At 38.3% G+C, this 18,324-nt stretch overlaps 1 protein-coding gene across 5 annotated transcripts; it reads right to left on the bottom strand.

Moving 5' to 3' along the window:
• Positions 1-571: 571 nt before the first annotated feature.
• marveld2a (MARVEL domain containing 2a) lies at positions 572-16,241 on the bottom strand. Of its 5 annotated transcripts, none has more exons than XM_008423286.3 (10): positions 15,975-16,241; positions 14,182-14,233; positions 13,359-13,438; positions 10,061-11,041; positions 9,231-9,451; positions 7,764-7,799; positions 7,495-7,658; positions 5,564-5,735; positions 4,466-4,516; positions 572-2,921 (listed from the first exon to the last, which is right to left on the bottom strand). In XM_008423286.3, the coding sequence occupies exons 4-10, from the start codon at positions 11,022-11,024 to the stop codon at positions 2,802-2,804; spliced, it is 1,728 nt and encodes a 575-aa protein (XP_008421508.1). In that variant the 5' UTR covers positions 11,025-11,041; positions 13,359-13,438; positions 14,182-14,233; positions 15,975-16,241; the 3' UTR covers positions 572-2,801. The 5 variants fall into 5 exon arrangements, with proteins under 5 accessions (XP_008421508.1, XP_017163514.1, XP_008421506.1 ...); XM_017308025.2 differs by having other exon boundaries at positions 13,392-13,438; XM_008423284.3 differs by having other exon boundaries at positions 14,187-14,233.
• Positions 16,242-18,324: the final 2,083 nt, after the last annotated feature.

The following is an 18,324-nucleotide window of genomic DNA, read 5'->3' as shown; positions in this document are numbered from 1 at the left end:
AGATGATGTAAAGAGATGATTGAGGCAAAGAGAGCCAACAAAAACATTTCCACTTGATTCCATTTGATTGATTGTTCTGCAACAGAAAAGCTGTTTTGCAACTACCAGTCATCTCACTTTACGCAAGGCGGGAGAACGATCTTCTTAGCCAACCTAAAATGCTCAGGTTGCACATTATGCCACAACAATATTACTTAACAAATGTCATCTAAAATCTTCCTGTGGCTTTAAGGCAGTGTTGCACTTTTACAAGGTTTTTTTTTTTTGTGTTCATGATTCCAGATGGTCTGATGGGACAACCCCTTGATTCCCAGCTGTTTTGTCTTTTGCATGTGTGTGGTTCCAGGAACTGACAGTCTGATGGGACAATCCCCTACATCCCTGCTGTCCGACCGTGAGATCTGCTGTGCGTCTTCTGAGTGTCATGCTAAGACCGCAAGAAGGTTAAACACATTAAAGCTGCACCTATTTAACATTTTGAATGGTCCTTTAAATAGAAATTAAATAGTTGTTCATTAATATTTGTCCATTATATTTATCTAAAAAGAACAAAAAACAGCAGGACTGCATGTAAAGGCATCACGTGGTTACTTTAATTAGAGAACCGCACATTATCGTCACAGTTACATTTTCATTGAAACATAAAAAAAAACTATAGATGCTTAAAATGTTAAAAAGAACAGAAATCTAGATAACCAAGATCTTTTTAAGTGAAAAAGAACAAAACATTTATTTTTATTCTCTGAAATGGTAGAACAGCATTAAACATCAAACGTTCAATATACGTATATATATTTCACATTACAAGACAGCTGCATTAAAAAAGGGACAGAGTAGCAGTAAAAGCAGTCCTCCCAGAAGTTAAAAGTTTTCAGGCCATTTTTAAATTAGCAACACAAACTCTGCCACAGAAATGAAGAGGAGATAACCAGTGACAGGAGTAAGGCAAACGTTTTTTTTAAAGATCTCCCAGTGATTCAGTGCAAACATTTTCACCTGATAGCAGTGCGTGTTGTGAAATTCTACGGTTTGGCTACATTTACAATCAGTCCTATAGTGTTTATATATATATTTAATTGCATATTCAGACCACTTTTAAACAAAGAGCTTGTGGTTTTTCCTCACATTTGTTCACACCCAAGGACACACACACACACACACACGCATTGTGCTGGGGTGGACTTTGAAACAAACCAATTCTTCCTATCAGCACTATTTCAGTTTATCATACCCTGAGAAAATTTGCCTCAAAACAAGTCAGACTTCACAGCTGCAAAAAACAAAACAAACAAAAACACCACATTTAAATTAAATGGTTTCTACCCATGGAGAGCAACTTTTCATCTATTGTTATAGATTACTTTTTTTGGCCTTAATATTCTTTATTTTTCTGCTCATTCTTTATTACCATTGAAATTTAACTTCAACATGGATTACAGGAAGGTTGAACTTATTACAGTGAAGTTTATCGTGAATTTGGAAACATTGGTGGCCATTTTAGAAATCCTAAGATGAGGATCTACTTTCTCTACTGTCCAAACTTTTTCCACCGGGGAACAAAATCACCAAGATAAAATTACTCATTGGCTATTATTTTATTATGTTTGTAATAAAAACATTTTATAGAGAATTCTTTAGTTTTTAACTGTTTAGGAATAAATCAAACTCGCAATATTTAAATGAAACATGGTAGAAAAGAAACTATCGGCGGTCTGAAATGGAGACGTTTGTCTTAGTAAAAGAACAATGTACGGTTCACAAACGTTTTGGGTTGAATATTTTCTCCTTTGTTGGTCTAAAGAATATTTTAGTGTATTCCCAGCAAAAAAGCCCAAAAAATTGCAGTATTTAGTCAAACTTAACATAAGGGAATCTTCTCACTGGTACTTACTATCATGTTAAAATGTAAGCAATAAAAATGGCTAGCAAGATTTTTTTTTTTAATCTAATATTTTTGATTTAAGAAGATATAAATTGGTAAATTTTTTTTCAGTGAAAAAAGGAATGAAATTTACATAAAGTGTATCTGCATCAGCATTATATTATGCTGCGTGACAAACTGAAGACGGCTGTTTAGTTATAATGGCAACCAAAAAAAAGTTTCCAGTACCAACTCTATGATCATTTTAACTTTGTTTGAAATCAACTAGCAAAACCCTGATTTGCAGCACTGTGACGCCACTTCTCTTACCAACACAAATAAATCATGTTTATTGTGGGAAGTCATAAAAAATGTAAATGTAAGGCTGATATTTCTTCTCATAATGAACTTTGCTCATTGAAATTGTTAAAAAAAAAATTTAAATAGGGAAAATCAAGTCCCGATCTCTCCTAATCTGAAATAAAACAGATACTTTGGAGTGCTACCAGACACAATATCTTTAAATCTAATTTGAAGTTTCACACACACGCAATGTGTAACGTCTTGTGCGCTACAGTGCGGTGAAATGTATTTGAATAACTCAATGAGTTGACTGTAGTCAAGAAAAGCTCTGAGAAGTGCTGATGTGAAGATGTTGTTTACCGTTACTTGTAGCCGTGGTGACCAGCTGCTTTGAGGAGATTGACAGATCGCCCGATCACATGAAACCAATCTGATCATCTTCAGGAATGATGAAGCATGTTTGCCCTTTTCATTTCCCACTTGTAAGCTTTAAAAACGCTTCTGACAGACAACAGATTTATAAAAAAAAGCCTCAGTAGCTGTCAGTGCCCTTTTTCAGTTTTAATCAGGCTTCGTTTGCCTCTTTAGTCCCATCTTCACCACTGGAGTCGCTCTGCCTCAGACAGCAGCTCTAGCTTTAGCTGTATCCGTCGTTCCACTCCATGACTTTGTCGTATTCCTGTATCCTCTGTTTGATGTGCGACAGTTTGCTCTTCAGATACTCGCAACGCTCCTTCTTCTCCAGGAAAGTCGGGTCCTGCAACAGAAACATGAGTCACAGGGAGATTAAGCTCCAGTTTCCTCCTCGTTTCTTCTTACAGAACTTAACAACTTTGTTCTGTGTGAGGATGGAAATCTGATACGTCTTCGTTCCCTGAGCTTTGCTGTCCAGTTAAAATGCAAGCAGGAATCCACATTGTTCTGTTATTATGTTTTTTTCATTTCAAAATGTAAAAATGTGGAAGCTCGTGGCACCTGGACGTGATGTTGGGCAAAACTTTAATCAAAATATGCTTTTTTGTTTCGGTCGATGCAATATAGCTCAGCAGCTTTAATGATCTCAGGGTATCTGCAGGTCAAGTTTAAGACAAGTGAGTTGACTATCTAACATGAAAATTTTAAAAAATTAAAAAAAAAACTTCCATCGTAGCTCCCTCACTTTGAGCAAACTACCGTATTTTCCGCACTTCAATGAATGGCCTATTTTAAAACTTAAATTCATATATAAGACGCACCGCATTAAAAGGCGCATAGAATAGACGCTACAGTTACCACCCGTCCCGTAGTGAACCTATATGGGACGCGATTTGTTCCATACTCTGTGTAATAATAAAGAAATGGTCCCCGAGTTCTTTATATAGTAGTCTGCCCCAGTCATTGTTTCACTCACGGTGTTGGTGTTGCGATATTGTGCCCAACTGCTTTCTGGGTAACACAGACCAACCGACACGCTGCCGCTGCAGTCTCTGTCTCTCTTCCCCCGAGCCCCCGGCTTTAAGTGTATAGGGGCTGGTCCCTTGGTAACCCTAGTCGAAGCACCCCGGATGAATATCTAAAGCTACTTTGTTGACATAAAGAATGTCAACAAAACAGTCCGACTCGGGTCGGCGAGGAGAGCCTTGCGCGACTGGGCCGGGGCGTGGTCGGACGATGGTCACCCTTCTCCGTTTGCGCACAGCATGTTTGTGGAGAACGTGGTGCTACATGACCTGCAGACGGCGTAATTATCAGGTCGGTAGGTAGATAGGTCAGTCAAACTTTATTAACAGATTACAACCCAGCGTTCTGACAACTATCCCAGCATGCACCGCGCACTTCTTCTTCTATGGGCAAAAATGAAGTCGGCGGCTGCTTACCGTAGTTGCTAGACCTGTTGTGGCTCAATATTGGTCCATATATAAGGCGCACTGTCAGCTTTTGAGGAAATTGAAGGATTTTAGGTGAGCCTTATAGTGCGGAAAATACGGTACATATTCTGTGTGTGGGAATCTGAACACTTCTTACAAGTTTATCTGATTTATTTTGTTCACTTACACTTTTTTGAAGGGGCGGGAAAGTTAAAGATGTTAAAAATGTACAATTTCTTATGAGTTTATATTCCAGTCAAACATCAGAGACTTGGAGTCACACAGACAGCTGCAGCTGTTCTGGAACCTTCACCTGATCTAGACAATTGATGTGGAGAACAACATTAATCTATGTGCAATGGATCTACAAAATGGGAGTTTCCACTTGCTTCACTACAGATAAAGTTGTGATAACCATCCAAACCCCACAGAGGAAGAAAGACACTGAGCTCACATTTTTCTTCTTCTGATACTCCTGCAGGATCTTGTTGATGCGCTCCACCTCCTGCAAAAGCAGAGGAAGTATTTATCTCAGGTGAGATGGTGACGGAGTGAAACTGTGTATGGAAATCAGGCGCAGTGAGACAGTATTCAAACAGCGGCTTGAATGGAGCTGATAAGGAATCTGAGGGTGGAGGCGGGGGGAGCAGGAAGAGGAAGTAGAAACGGAGGAAGTGACGGGACGAAGTAATGAGGCGCAGTTTGACAGCGCGGACAATGGAAGGAATTTTTCTGAACAAGCAGAGAGTCTGGTCTGCTCCCTGTTACCAACACATAAACACAAAGCAGTCAGAATGAAGCTCACTGGATTACAGTAGATCAACACATTTCCCATTATTTACTGCATCAGTGCTGTGAAAACGTATTTGTCTCCTGAAAGATTTCTTGTTTTCCTTTTTCTTTTAATGACTCCCTACTTCTTTATATGGAAAGCAGTTTCGTTCAAAATTAGACAAATAAATACAAAAAATTCTGTTATTAATTAATAAAACACTCAACTGAATAAATATATGTAGATGTAGATGTCACGTGATCATTTAATTTTGTATAGGTAAAAAGTCATTTTAACTCCTGCTCGTCAACAGAATTGTTTTAATTCAGGCATATTCCAGCATGAACGGCCTATTTAAAGCCATGCCAGAGCTTATTTAACTGGATTTAAGTCCTCGGAATAAAAAGTAAGGAGCCATGTTGTGAGAACTGTCCTTTTTCATAAAAATAGAAAAAACAATAACCCTAAGAGAGACCTGCAAAATATGTGGGCCAGAAAAACTCAACTAATAAAGGAAGTACCTGCAGTAACAAGAAGTGTGAAAAGGTCAACATGCAGCAATTGTTTTGTACAACCTCTTTCTGCAGCTTCACACAAATGAACATAATAATAATAAAAAAACTTATATTTACGAGTTCTGTAGTTTGTGCTGTTCTGGAAAAGTTTAAATACTGAAGAATATAAAGTCTGAGGAGTGTGTGTGTGTGTGTGTGTGTGTGTGTGTGTGTGTGTGTGTGTGTGTGTGTGTGTGTGTGTGTGTGTGTGTGTGTGACCAGTCACCGTTTGGGTGCTGGGGTTCTGAGGCAGACTGCGCATCATGGTGTCCATCTCATCAAACTTTTTCAGTGTGGCCTGCACGTCGGCGTGGAGCTCCTTATACTCTGCGTACTGGTCGTTGAACACGGCTCGGTACTGGTCCCGCTCTTCATCGGACCGGATTGCTGGGTACTTCCTGCAAATCAGCCAACAGCAGGAACACTGAAAACATGACTGTTTTCATAATCTCACTTCTTTTTTTGTTTGTTCTCATAAAATATGCAAAAACATCCGCTTCACTCATTTGATGAGTGAAGCGTCAATAAATGATCACATAAATGTAGCTACAGGAAAGAAACTAACGTGGACATAGCAATAAACCAAGAGAGGATAATACTAATCAAATGAAACTAAATGGAAATTAATGAAGAACAAAATGCAAGAATAAACTAAGAAACTAAAGTAAATACAGAGGAATAAACTGGTATGGCAAGACCTTTTGAGCAATAATACAGAGGACTGTATGGCAAGAATAAACAGACACTATTTCCAGATAAAAGGTAAAATGATATTGTTGAAGTGCCATGGGTTTGTTGAGACCACATCTAGTACTGAGAATAAATATATCTTACAGACCATAACAGTAAAGAACTGAAAACTTATTTATGTTTTTAATTAGATATGTTTATTTCTTCAATATTATTTTTCATGTCAGTGTTAATGTCATGAGGCTGATGACTCCATGACACTTTCAATTTGACTCATTAGAATTTGATTAAGAACCAGATTTATTCTTGGTAATTTCAGCCCAGTAAAACTATTAATCTATAATCAATAGACAGGTTTATATAAAGATATAATCCATGTTTCTGTCTCATATTTGTATGGCATTAAAAAGATCTGGAACTTTTGTTTTCCCACTGAAAGCTCAGGTTTGCACAATAAATGCCATGTGGGTGAAATTTTATGGATGATACTCTGATGTCCCATTCTCCTGAAGGCAGCACAGAGCTGCACCACCAGAAACTGACAAACACTGAAGAGAAGAAGAGCTATGATTAATGTAGTTACAGTTCTATCCATGTTTTAATGTTGCAGAGCTCAGTCGGTTTGCAAATAGTTCAAAGTTTAAACTGGCATGTTGAACATCTTTTATCTGGTCATTTTGTGGAATATTTAACAACTAGAAAATGGCACAAAATAAGAATATTTTTTCCACTCTGATTGGCTGCTGCAAGGCCTACCTATTTTAACTTGAATGTTCATTGCATTTTTCATAGACGCTTGTGAAAATAATTTCTATTCCCATAACTTTTTTGTTCTCTGGGAAATAATTTTTGATGATAAATACAGAAACACGCATAAAAATTAAAACATCTACAATAGTGATAGTAATATTAATGATAAAATAATGGTCAGTGAGGGTGAGGGACCTGGATAAAGGCTAGGGGGGCGCTGGGCCAAAAAAGGTTGAGAAACACTGTTATAAAAGATCCAGATACGATTGGTAAAATATTTGTTTTCATTAAAGCGCTCCTCATTAAATATCCAGGTTTTCTACATCCAGGAGATCAATGAGCAGAACATTATGACCGTCTACGTCCCCTTTGGCTGCCATACAAACTCTACACCACCTCTATCCGGTATTAATATGAGAGCAACAGATGTTCTGAAAATGTTTGTCCAGCACATTCCACTTTTAGTAAATTGAACTTAGATCTAGGGAACTTGGAGGAAAAGTCAACACCTCAAACTTGTGCCCACCTCTTATTCCTGAACCCTTTTTAAAATATGGGAGGCTGCACTGTGCTGCAGCCAACAGCTAATATCATTTCTGCCAAAGTGAGTATATGCTTATGTAGGTGGTACATGTCAAAGAACACCCATCCAGCTGTTTACACTTCTGGTGCAAACTCCACTACTTCCCTTTCTTTTGTATTTACGGCAGTACTTACGCAAGATAATCAGGCACAATGACCGGCTTGGGGATATGACCCGACGGTATGGCTCCCTGAATGACCTTTGGAGGAAGTGGTTTGGGTGCAGCTAGGATGGGAACAACCGAGGAGCCTTGGACCTGCTCTGGGAATCTGGGGGCCGGAGCAGAATCTGGAACCGCCTGAGCAGAGAAAGGCAGCAAAATAAATGGGATTATAAAGATCAAACGCATATCAATTGGGTGTTGTTTTTAAATGAAGGTGTTAGTTTCTAACAGCGTACTTACAAGTGACTGCACGACATGCATCTCAGAAGGCACCATCTAAATACACAAACAGGAAAGAAAATTGTTTTTTTGCTTGCAACAAGTAAGTTTAACACTTCAAAACTCAACATGTTGCATAGAATCACTGAAGTATCTAAAGATACACATTATCAGAAAATCTTGTGCCGATAATTTTCAGAATATATTGCAGCTATTAGCTTTGACTAGGCCATTGTAACACTGGCCCATTGTAAGGATATGCGTTGATCTAACTGACCTGTGTGTTTATGGTGACTGTTCAGCTGAATGTTGAACCTCTGCCACAGTCTCAGGTCATATGCAGACTCTAATGTTTTCTTCCTGGACTGCCCCATAATTAACTCCATCAAATTTGATCATATGTCGGCTCTTTAGGGCCACGGTGGGAAAAAAGCAAAACAAAATGAAAAGGAGATTTCCACCAAAAAGCTTTGCGATTAATCTCTGAAATTTTCTAGAAAAAAAAAATCAAGGACACTCCTGAGTGTGAAAAGTAACACATTTGGTAAAAAATTACATTTTCAGATTAATCTCAGAAATTTTCTAGGACATTTTCTGAGTTTCAAAAGCCCACTTTGACTTTTGACACTCAGAAATGTATTTTTTTTGTTTTTAGAAACTTTCTCTGACTAATCTAAAAATGTCAGTTATTTTCCTTGTTTTTTTTTTCTAGAAAACTGTTGTATTTTTGGCAGAAAATTAATCCTTTTTATTTCTACTTACAGTGGCCCTATTACGCCGTTGTGCTGATGGCCCCTTTCAAATTTTAACTTGGAGCAATAAAAGTTGCAATAAAATAAAAGCAACATTGTCCTGACATTTACCAGCAAGTATAAACTTATATATTTATCTGCAATGCTGCAACATTGCAGTGGTAGCTGATGGTTGTAAACAACATATGTTTACAACCATGTATTTAAAAGATGGTCGTAAACATCTCTTAAATAGATGTTTACATCCTCAATAAAGGCGTATTGAGGTTACAACTGGTTTGGTCTGTATGTCAGATCAAACCAGAAAATTAAACCACTTGTCTGGTTTGAATGGTCTACATTTTATACAGAAATGCTTATAAAGTAAAAAATAATAAATCATGTCCAACATGTTTGCTTTTGAGAGAAATAACAGTTTAAGTCAAAAGATTTCTGGAATCCCAGGAGGCTTCAGACACTGTTTTAGTTTCCTTATCTGTTACACAGACCACACCTACTCATTCACCTACTCTGGTGTGTGTGTGTGTGTGTGGGGGGGGGTGGAGGCGGGGTACATTCTGTGATTAGATATGTCCCAACATCTCTGCAGATCTTGTTGGAATGAACTTCCACTAATAACAGGAACTACTCAGTAATTCCAGAAATCCCAGAACCTAGCCCAGCTACAGGAACAAACAAACAAACACACACACACACACACGCACGCACGCACGCACACACATGGCTAAGCTCTCACCTGCTGGCCGTACTGCTCCTGGTACCTGCGGGCGGCCTCGTGCCTCCACAGCTTGAGACAAACAATGGCCCCAATCAGATACACGACCATGGTGACGAAGAGGAAGATGATGGCGGCGGTCTGACCAGCTTCTACTCTGCAGAAGGCCCCATTTACTGGGTTGTTGAAGACCGGGTTGGAGCAGAGACCTCCACGATTGGTGTCTGTGACGTAGACGATGGCTGGGAAAGAAAACACGGTGGAGTTGTCATCATGACAGAAACTGGGGGAAAATTAAATGTGCAGTTCCTCTAAAAGTAACAGGTTTATCAACTGGGACTATTAGTTCATCTTTGGAGGAGTCTGATGTAACCTAGAGTACAAATTAGGGTCAGGATTTTAACTCTAATTTCTCTTAATTAGATAAATTTGATCATTTACACAACGGAAAACACCACACTTTAACTGGGAGGTATTTTAAATGTCTAAAATAAAACACAACTGAAAACAATTAATAAAAAACACAATGAAACCAGGAAACCAGAAATAAAATAAAATATTATAGATTCAAAAATAGTAATCGTCAGAATGGAAATTATTTATCTTATTTTAACTTATAATGCAATTAATTAACATTGTCTCTATTTGTAGAAACTTTTTCAGACAGATTGGCCAGAAAACTGCCATTGGTGCACCACTAATCAAAATAAAATCAATTTCAATCAATCAAGGACTGACTAAAATCAAACCAAAAAACAATCATGGTTCCAGAATTCACTTCTATTAAGACCAAAAAACATTAAATTAAATAAAAATAAAAACACTAGACACGTTACCCAGGTTAAACCTACCTGCCGCCATGTACAGTATGGCCAGAGCAAGGTTTAACACGAACTCGGTCAGGGGCCACCAGTTGGAGTCCAGCAGGATGGTGCGGTAATACATGGTCATCCCCAGCACCAGCAGGATCACAGTCACCAGCCAGGCCAGTCCTGCCACCACCAGCACAAACGGAGTCTTGGGCCCGGCGTAGTACGATCCTCCGTACATTCCTCCGTACATTCCTCCATATCCTCCTCCGTACGCTCCTCCAGGAGAAGAGTAGCCGAACATGTTGTACCACTCATTGTCTTTGTGGATGTAAGCGCAGACGCAGGCGAACACAGCGGCCCCCAGCAGCAGCTCCACGCAGCCCAGGATCCTCAGCAGCCCCGCCCACGACTTCATGTAGCCATAACGTTGGTGGTACTCCTCCACCCGCTCGCTGTAGGTCAGAGCTGTGTGCTGCGTGTGGCCCGACACTGACTCATGGGCGTCCTGTCCATTTAGAAGCTCCTTGGCGGAGTTGTAGCTGCTCCCGGAGCCACCGTACGGGTCCCGGTAGGACCCAGGGAGGGACGGGGAGTGCGGTGGGGAGCAACGCACCCCCTCGGTGGTGCTGTTGTTGTTGTTGCTGGAGGACTCGGGCATGGACCACGCCTTCTTGCTGCTGCGGTTGCTCCCTCGGAAGAAGTTCTTCCAGGAGTCGGGGATGAACCGGTGGACTGGCTTGATGTCGATGGCGGGGTCCGGCTCCGGGTCGGTGTCCTGCTCGCTGTCGCTGGGGTCGAACTCGGGGCCGACGGGGGGCTGGTCCGGCAGAGGCGGAGGAGGGAGAGGGTCGGCGCTCTTGGCCAGATGGGGGGACCTCTGCTCCCTCAGGGGCTGCAGGTCGTACGACTCGGGCAGGGGTAAGGACTCATGGGGAACCTGGTCATAAAACGGCGACTGGCGGACACGCTCAGTGCGTCCGTGGTAACCTCCTCCATAGGACATGAGGATGCTGATGGTCCCTGGAAACATCCACACAAAATGAAGAGGTCGTGCTGAAAAATGTTCATGATACAAACTACGGTTCAGCTTCATGGACTGAACATTTTATCACAATATTTTGGGGTACTATTGTGATAATAATAAAAGTGACAACAAGATAAATATTTTTTAGGTAACCAAATGGCCCAGCAACCCCTTTAGGAAACCAGTCACATGAAAAACTGAGTTGTATCACTAAAATGCGCATCGTATTTTCAAATGTATTGATATCGAATTATAAGCCTTTATTGAGCAAATAGTGGAGAAAAATAGTAAAACTAACAATCCCAACAGTAGACAGTCAAACATAATTAATTGGAATTTATTGGGACAATAATGAATCAAAATTGTATTGTGATAAGAAATTTATCACGATAAATGAGAAACGATATGATAAATGCCCACATCTCCTACAAACACAAAATTAGTTCAGTTCAATGTTCAGTTGTTATTTTTAAGAGATTTTTGGAGAAAAGTTACTGGTTTTATTGTTACTATGAGCGTCTTTATTTAGGTTTTAGTTTGCTTGCCACTGCCAGTTTCAGTGTGGGCTCCTCTGTTTTCCTCTTTCCAGTCACTCTCTGTCATTTGCATAGAATTTGTTTTTTGCATGTTTGTCTCTCTGTGTACTAAGACAAAAGAGAATATAACACAGAGAAAGTCTATTGGCATCTCTGATAAAAACTTTACAATAAGAAATCATTTTACTTACTCAATTCAAAAACTACTTATCTCAAAGGGAAATTACATGTCTTATCTAATATCACCTTCAAAGATTTGTGATTGATGGTGATGCTCTGGGCTCTCCAGTAGCAGTCAGTCCTACAACGAGTCTGAAGATGCCTCTGAATGAAGACAGCTGCTGTATGAAAACCTCACAACTGTAACTGACCTGCTAACGGCTCAATATCACGGCATCAGAGACAATATTTCACAGCAACATGTCCTGTATGATGCCGTCAGTTGTTGGCAAACTGCTAATCCATCTCATTTGCTTTTGCTGCTCCTTTTTAAATCTGTCTGGTGAGACGTTTGTCTTTGTAATTATCACTTGTCATGTTTCTTGCTTCTGCTTGAGGAAGTTTTAAGCCTGTTTGACTGCGATAACTCTGATGAAGACTAACTCCAAAAACTCAGTATGATTGAAATTGTTACGTTTCAAGCCAATTTCCTCCTTACATCATCAATAAACACTATATGTATTTTAAAGTAAGACTGAATGAAATTATTACATATTGTTCAGCAGTGGAGTTCCACTACTGAATGTAGCTGACGTAGTGAAGAAGATTTTGTTTTATAATGTGGAAGCATTATTTTTTTATGCAGTTTGTTTTTGTGAAGCCCTTGCAGAATGCAGTAACATTTGTAGTAATTTTTAAATATTTTTTTATCATCATTATCACAATAATTAGAAACAGAATTCATTTTTATTGATTATTAATAAATACCTGTAAGTGAGTCTGTCACAATCAATAACATGATAAGTTGAAATGAGCTCAATAATTTTCACTTCGATTAATATTTTTTGAAGAGCAATTTTGATTACAGAGAATTGATAAGCCATTTCATCTATGCTTTCGGTTGTGTGTGTGTTTGTTTCTGTTTTATTAATTGTTCTTGGTTGTGTTTTATTTTGGATATTGAAAATATCTTACAGCTTCATCTCAAGTGTTCTTTACAAAATTAATGAGTAATGGTCTTTGAGAGAGCAATTTTGCATCATTAAACCATTATCTATATATCAGTTTAAAATGGTCCCATAATAACAATATTATTGTTTATCACAATAATTCCTGGAAAACATTGTTGTCCAGCAAAATCTGTTACGGTGACAGGCCAAGCTGTAAGTCTCGTCCCCATTAGTGTATTTATCTACTGACGTAAAAAATTTAACAACTGAAATTAATATTGCAACAGGACAGGCAAATAAGTAGGAAATATGAGAAGAAGAAACCACCAGATAAAGACTAAATACCAATCATTCTTGCAGTAACTATGGAGCAATCAACACAGCTGCTAAGAGTCACCACAGAAAACACCCTTCAGCCAAAAGCCCTCATGAGTGAAGATTTGTCCCTCCATGCAAGCTGGGGCAAGAATGCATTTTTGTGCTGCAGCTAAATAAAAAGGAATGAATTCCCACGGTGCTGTTGGAATTGCCACGCATCGTTTCCAGGAATGTTGCACTTACCGCCGGCTTCAGGAATCAGCACAAAAATACATTCTATACAACCAATCAGACGAGTCCGGAGAATGAAGAGGGTTAAAAAAAACAAACCAAAGAAGGAGCTTCAATACCTCTTTCACACGCAGTCACTCAACACGACTTACATTGGCTTGCAGGTCAGAATGCAAACCTTGTATGAACGCAGAATCACCTGTAGAGACAAACAAGCACTAATGAAGACAGGAAATACAAACACTGAAAAACATCTGTGCTTCTGATTCACCTCGACGTTCACTATCCAGGTCAGTCATCTACACATGATGACTATTTGCTTTGGTTCAAACCAAGCATGACTGTACAACAGGGCATGCCTTGTACATGGGATTTTCTATGCACCCTGAATGCAACACAGGTGTGCAGCTCGATATCCTCAATGTGTGGTAATTCATAATATCAGACTTTAAGTTTAATCAGAAGTAAGATGCCGGTTTATTTAGCTGTTTAGTGTATTTAAGTACAACTTTGCTTCATCTCTATGTTTATGTTTTAACTGTGGTTCTAATTAGCTTGTATTATTCTGCTTTGTTTACAGAAACCACACACACGCACGCACGCACGCACGCACACACACGTATGTACATTCTGGTGACTTTCTACATAAAGAGAGTGAACTTGAATTGGACTCCTCGTGATCTGTTGTGGTCGGACACTCTGAAGCGATCGCTGCCAGCTCAGGTCTAAAGTCTTCTCAACAATGACACTGAGGATTTAAGAAGTTGTTTCAGAAAATGCTGATCAATAAAATGAATTGACTGACTGCTGTTTGGATAAAATCAACTTGTGACGTCACAGGAGTAAATCATTTGAAGATGATGAAAAGGAAACAGTGACTAAAATTATCACACATGATAACCAAAGTATGCAGAATAGTATTGTTTTGTTCTTTTAACATACTGAACCTTGAAGCAAATGGGGTAAAGTCAACTCCAGGAACAGCAGCAGTCTTCTAAAAAAAAAAGAGAGAAAGAAAACAATCTCAAAACTAGTGTTTCAATACCGGATAGAAACAACTTTTTCCACTTCCCATACCAATGAGATAATTTATGAGGCTTTTAGTATCGGCCGATATCGATCTGATACAGAAAAACATGCAAAAACTTCTTTAATTTGTTCAGTCAGTGCAGTTAGGAGTAGAACAGCCAATGTTAAATAAGTAGTAAAGAATCTGAGCCTGACGAAAACAATAAGTGGACGAACTCAGGCAAACATGTAAAAACCTCCTTTCAAATGATTCAGAAAGTGCAAATAGGAGTTTTAAATATAATGTAAAATAAGCAATAAAGCATAAATTGGACTGAATTCTATGCTTATTAATAAGCACAAAATTATGCTTATTAATTATTAATTTATATCGGGCAGTGCATCTCTGAAACAACGCTAGATGAACAATATGACCACATATTGTCATTCCATCATATCAACAGGAGACATCGAGATTCAGAGGGCGTTAAAATGACTTCAACAGCAAATAAGCTGTGGTTGAAACATTTTACATTACTTTATGACAACTACCCACTTGAAATGGTTAGTGTGACAGGCAGAAGCATAGTCTGTTACAAATCAATGTTGCAATATGTTTACATGATTCATTTCATTTACTGTATTAGTTGGACATGATTCCACTGATCTAACCACATTCCTGTCGCAAATCAGAAAATCAGTGTGTTTTGCTAATATGGTCAGGCTAAATATTGTTACTTATTTCAAGTGGATTTTTCAGCATTTTATACCTATAAAATATATCTGTGCACTTGCTCACACACAAGAAAATAGTTATTTTCAAGCAAAAACCTTTTCTAACACATCTGTTCTTCCACTAAGCTTTCAATGGATCTTTGCTGCTTTTTTTTCATTAGAAAATATTCTAATTTGTCTAAAAGCTGAATTTTGGGCTTTCATTAAATGCATTATCATCAACATAACAAAAGTAAATAAAAACGTTACATTTATAACTATATGTAGGAGTTTCACCTTTTCGACTGGCTTCCTAACTTTGAATTGATATTACAACCTGTATTTATCAGAAATATATATAATCTTCTTTAAAATGTTGTTGTTTATAACTTTAAAATATGCCAAACTTAAGTTTTCAAGCTTTTTTTTCTCCTTTAACTTTTTAGAATAATAAAAATATTTTTAATAATAGAACTCCCATAATGATACAAAATTGAGGTATTAGTAGAAATGAAGTTTAGTTTATGGTGGATTTTTTTCTTCCAAGCAAATAGTATAAAAATACACCAAAACTTCCAAACTTTTCCCAACAACACAAAGCAGAAAAGGCCCAGCATGCTTCTGTTTCCAGAATAATAGGAGCACTGTGTGCAGTAGAGGAGGCCTGTGATAACAAATAAACCTAAGGAGGCAGCGGCTGAAACTCTGCAGGAGTTATGGTCGGCTAGAGCCTTTCTTAGCTGCATTTTTTTAACTCATGAAGTATTTAATGTCTGTTTTCTTGTGTAATAAGCGCTACATTTTAACTTCGGCTAATTTTATAGCTTTTATCCGGTAAAAAAGGGCGGCGGAGGAGTGAATTTCACTCGAAGTGGCCGCGAATTAACGCAGCGTCATTTTTACAGCTGACTTTTTAACTTTAATAGTCCTTTAAAAAAAAGCCTCTTTGTTTGTGTCCTCTAGCGGGCTCTCCTCCGTACCACCGAAACGATGTTGGGAAGAAGGTCGCCTACCTTATTCACTTATCTTCGTTCCCCACTTCTTGTTTCTCCCATTTCAGTAACATTAAACCGCAGGTTTCTCTGTACTAGACCATGTGACCCGCCCATCCCTTTGACGTCACCGCGCAGAGGGGGAAGTTTACCTGAGGCGGAGTTTCAGCATAACACCTGAGAGCAGCATAACACCTGAGAACAGCACACTCTGTGACTCACTCTGTGACTCAGTCAGCTGTAAATAAGCGTCTGAATAAAATGTTCCCATATCCGAGCCACAGTGAGAGCTCACACAATGCATTGTCATAAATACAAATGAGACAGAGGAATACACGAAACCCATTTTCTAATAACTTTCTGTTTGTCGCCCTTTCAAAAAATCAAAATTTGTAAGATAGAATAGTATAATAGATACCGTCAAGAAGATTGTGGTTTTAATATTAATTGATCCGATTAATAGGTATGTTAAAATTAGTTTTTTTGTGGTAAAATTTAAGAACCACACCATGTCATTTTGTACATTTCAAAACAAATACATCAAAAGGTAAGAGTGAGAGAATAAAGGCAGTTTCTTGTATAAAGACAAAATATTACCTAATTCTGTCATATTATCTGTATGCAAGCTTCATACTATCAGAAATAATAGTCAAAAGTAATTGATAAAGAAATTGGGAACTTAGCATCATTCCACAAAATTTTAGTTTTTTCTGAAGGCAGACAGGGACACAAAGTTGACTAAAAAGTAACAAGCGTGAGTCAAAAATTAGTGAGAAGGGTGGAACCAGGTGGATGAGGAAATCCATCCCATAAAGAAGCACCAGTTCTCAACGCAGCCGTCCCAGGTTTGATTCCCAATCCTCTCCTTCTCCTTGTCAAACTACTAACGAAGAGGCTGCTATAGTGCCAAAAAAAAAGGGGTCACAGTGTAGTGAAAATGTTCACATTTATTGCAGAAATAACTACAGTTTCAGAAAGCAGACCATCTAAGAGGTGCAATGATACATAAATATACTGAGCAAAACAAACACACTGACGTCTGCACAGAAATCTTTATAAGGACATTTATTAATGGATTTCAGACACGATATCTTAAAGCTGTGAATCTTATTGCATGTTTTGGTGTGGCATATAGATGTAGATAATGCCATCAGAATGAGGTCAATAACATGTTTTAGAGTGTGAAAAAACAAATTAGTCCAAAAGCTTTCAAGCTTTCTATCTGACCCTGATCTGAGAAAGACACCGTAAACATCGTCCCTCTAAACACCCTAAAACTCTGCTGGTCCTCATGAAGATACCTTTACAGACAGACACACACACACACATTAAAACAGTAGACATGATGAATTTCCTTTACATCTAAAAACATCTCTCTGATCAAAGCAGAGGTGAACACTTCAGGTCGATTTGCAAACACAACAGCAGCAGGAAGACAGCTAAAGAAGTAGACACACATGCACACACACACCCGGCAATGTAACAGAGGGAGATACAATACAGCACTCAGATGAAGCGTCAGTACACAGAAATATATTGCATAAATTGAGTTTTTTTCTTCTCAAGTGTTACTATAGGTTTTTCTACCGAGGGTAGGGTAAATGGCTTGTATCAGGTAATATCATCTTGAGCTCCGTCTTCAAGAGGCTTGATTTAAATGTAAAGACACATAATGATATGAGGAATGTTTCAAAACAGCAAGCACTGATTCTGACAAACTTCACTGGACAGGAAATAAATGTAAGGACAGACCCTGAAAAGCTGAGTCATTAAGGGAAAGGAGAAAAAAAAAGACATTTAGGGATTACTGAAAAAGAAATCCAACGGAATACAACATTAAAATATCCGAAATTTAAGAGGGTAAACCTGAAAGAAATAAGTAAAAAGTTGCATAAATGCTCACTCTTTCTACAATTAGAACTTGTGCTTTTTCATCTGTTCTCCACCTTGCAGCTGTATTTTTAATGCGGGCTCATTATTTGTCCGTAGACAGAAGAAAAACAACTTTAACATGACAGCTAATGGGACATGATCGTTTTCAGGAAATGTGTTTGGACATCCAGATTTAGAGTATGTGGTATATTTGCAGCTCTTTATTTCCCCAGTTTTTTTTATGCCCTTTAGAGAGAGTTGTTACATAGTAATGCAGTAGATTGTCAATGACTTTGTAACGGCATAAACTTGTAACACTACACATTTAAAAAACTTTAAACATTTGCTATATTTGTCATGTTGAATACTGTATGAGAAGAGTCAGTAAATCCATAAATATTTCTTTCTGATCATTCCAAACTTCAGTTTTTATTTGTCATAATATATCTTGATCAGGCTAAAATCAAAGGGACTCATTGCATGTAGTTATTTAAAAACA

Source organism: Poecilia reticulata, chromosome 12 (assembly GCF_904066995.2).
Source record: "Poecilia reticulata chromosome 12, P_reticulata-male-v2, whole genome shotgun sequence".
NCBI lineage: Eukaryota > Metazoa > Chordata > Actinopteri > Cyprinodontiformes > Poeciliidae > Poecilia > Poecilia reticulata.
The sequence above is the reverse complement of the archived record's forward strand: the minus strand, read 5'-3'. Positions and strand labels throughout refer to the sequence as shown.

Coding starts and splice junctions, on each gene's coding strand:
- marveld2a (XM_081613738.1), bottom strand. CDS start 11,114: ATGAAGCTGAACCGTAGTTTGTATCATGAACATTTTTCAGCACGACCT. Junction 7,800..9,230: donor AGGAGCAGTACGGCCAGCAG/GTGAGAGCTTAG, acceptor TTGTGTATTTAG/ATGGTGCCTTCTGAGATGCA. Junction 7,659..7,763: donor TGCATGTCGTGCAGTCACTT/GTAAGTACGCTG, acceptor TTCTCTGCTCAG/GCGGTTCCAGATTCTGCTCC.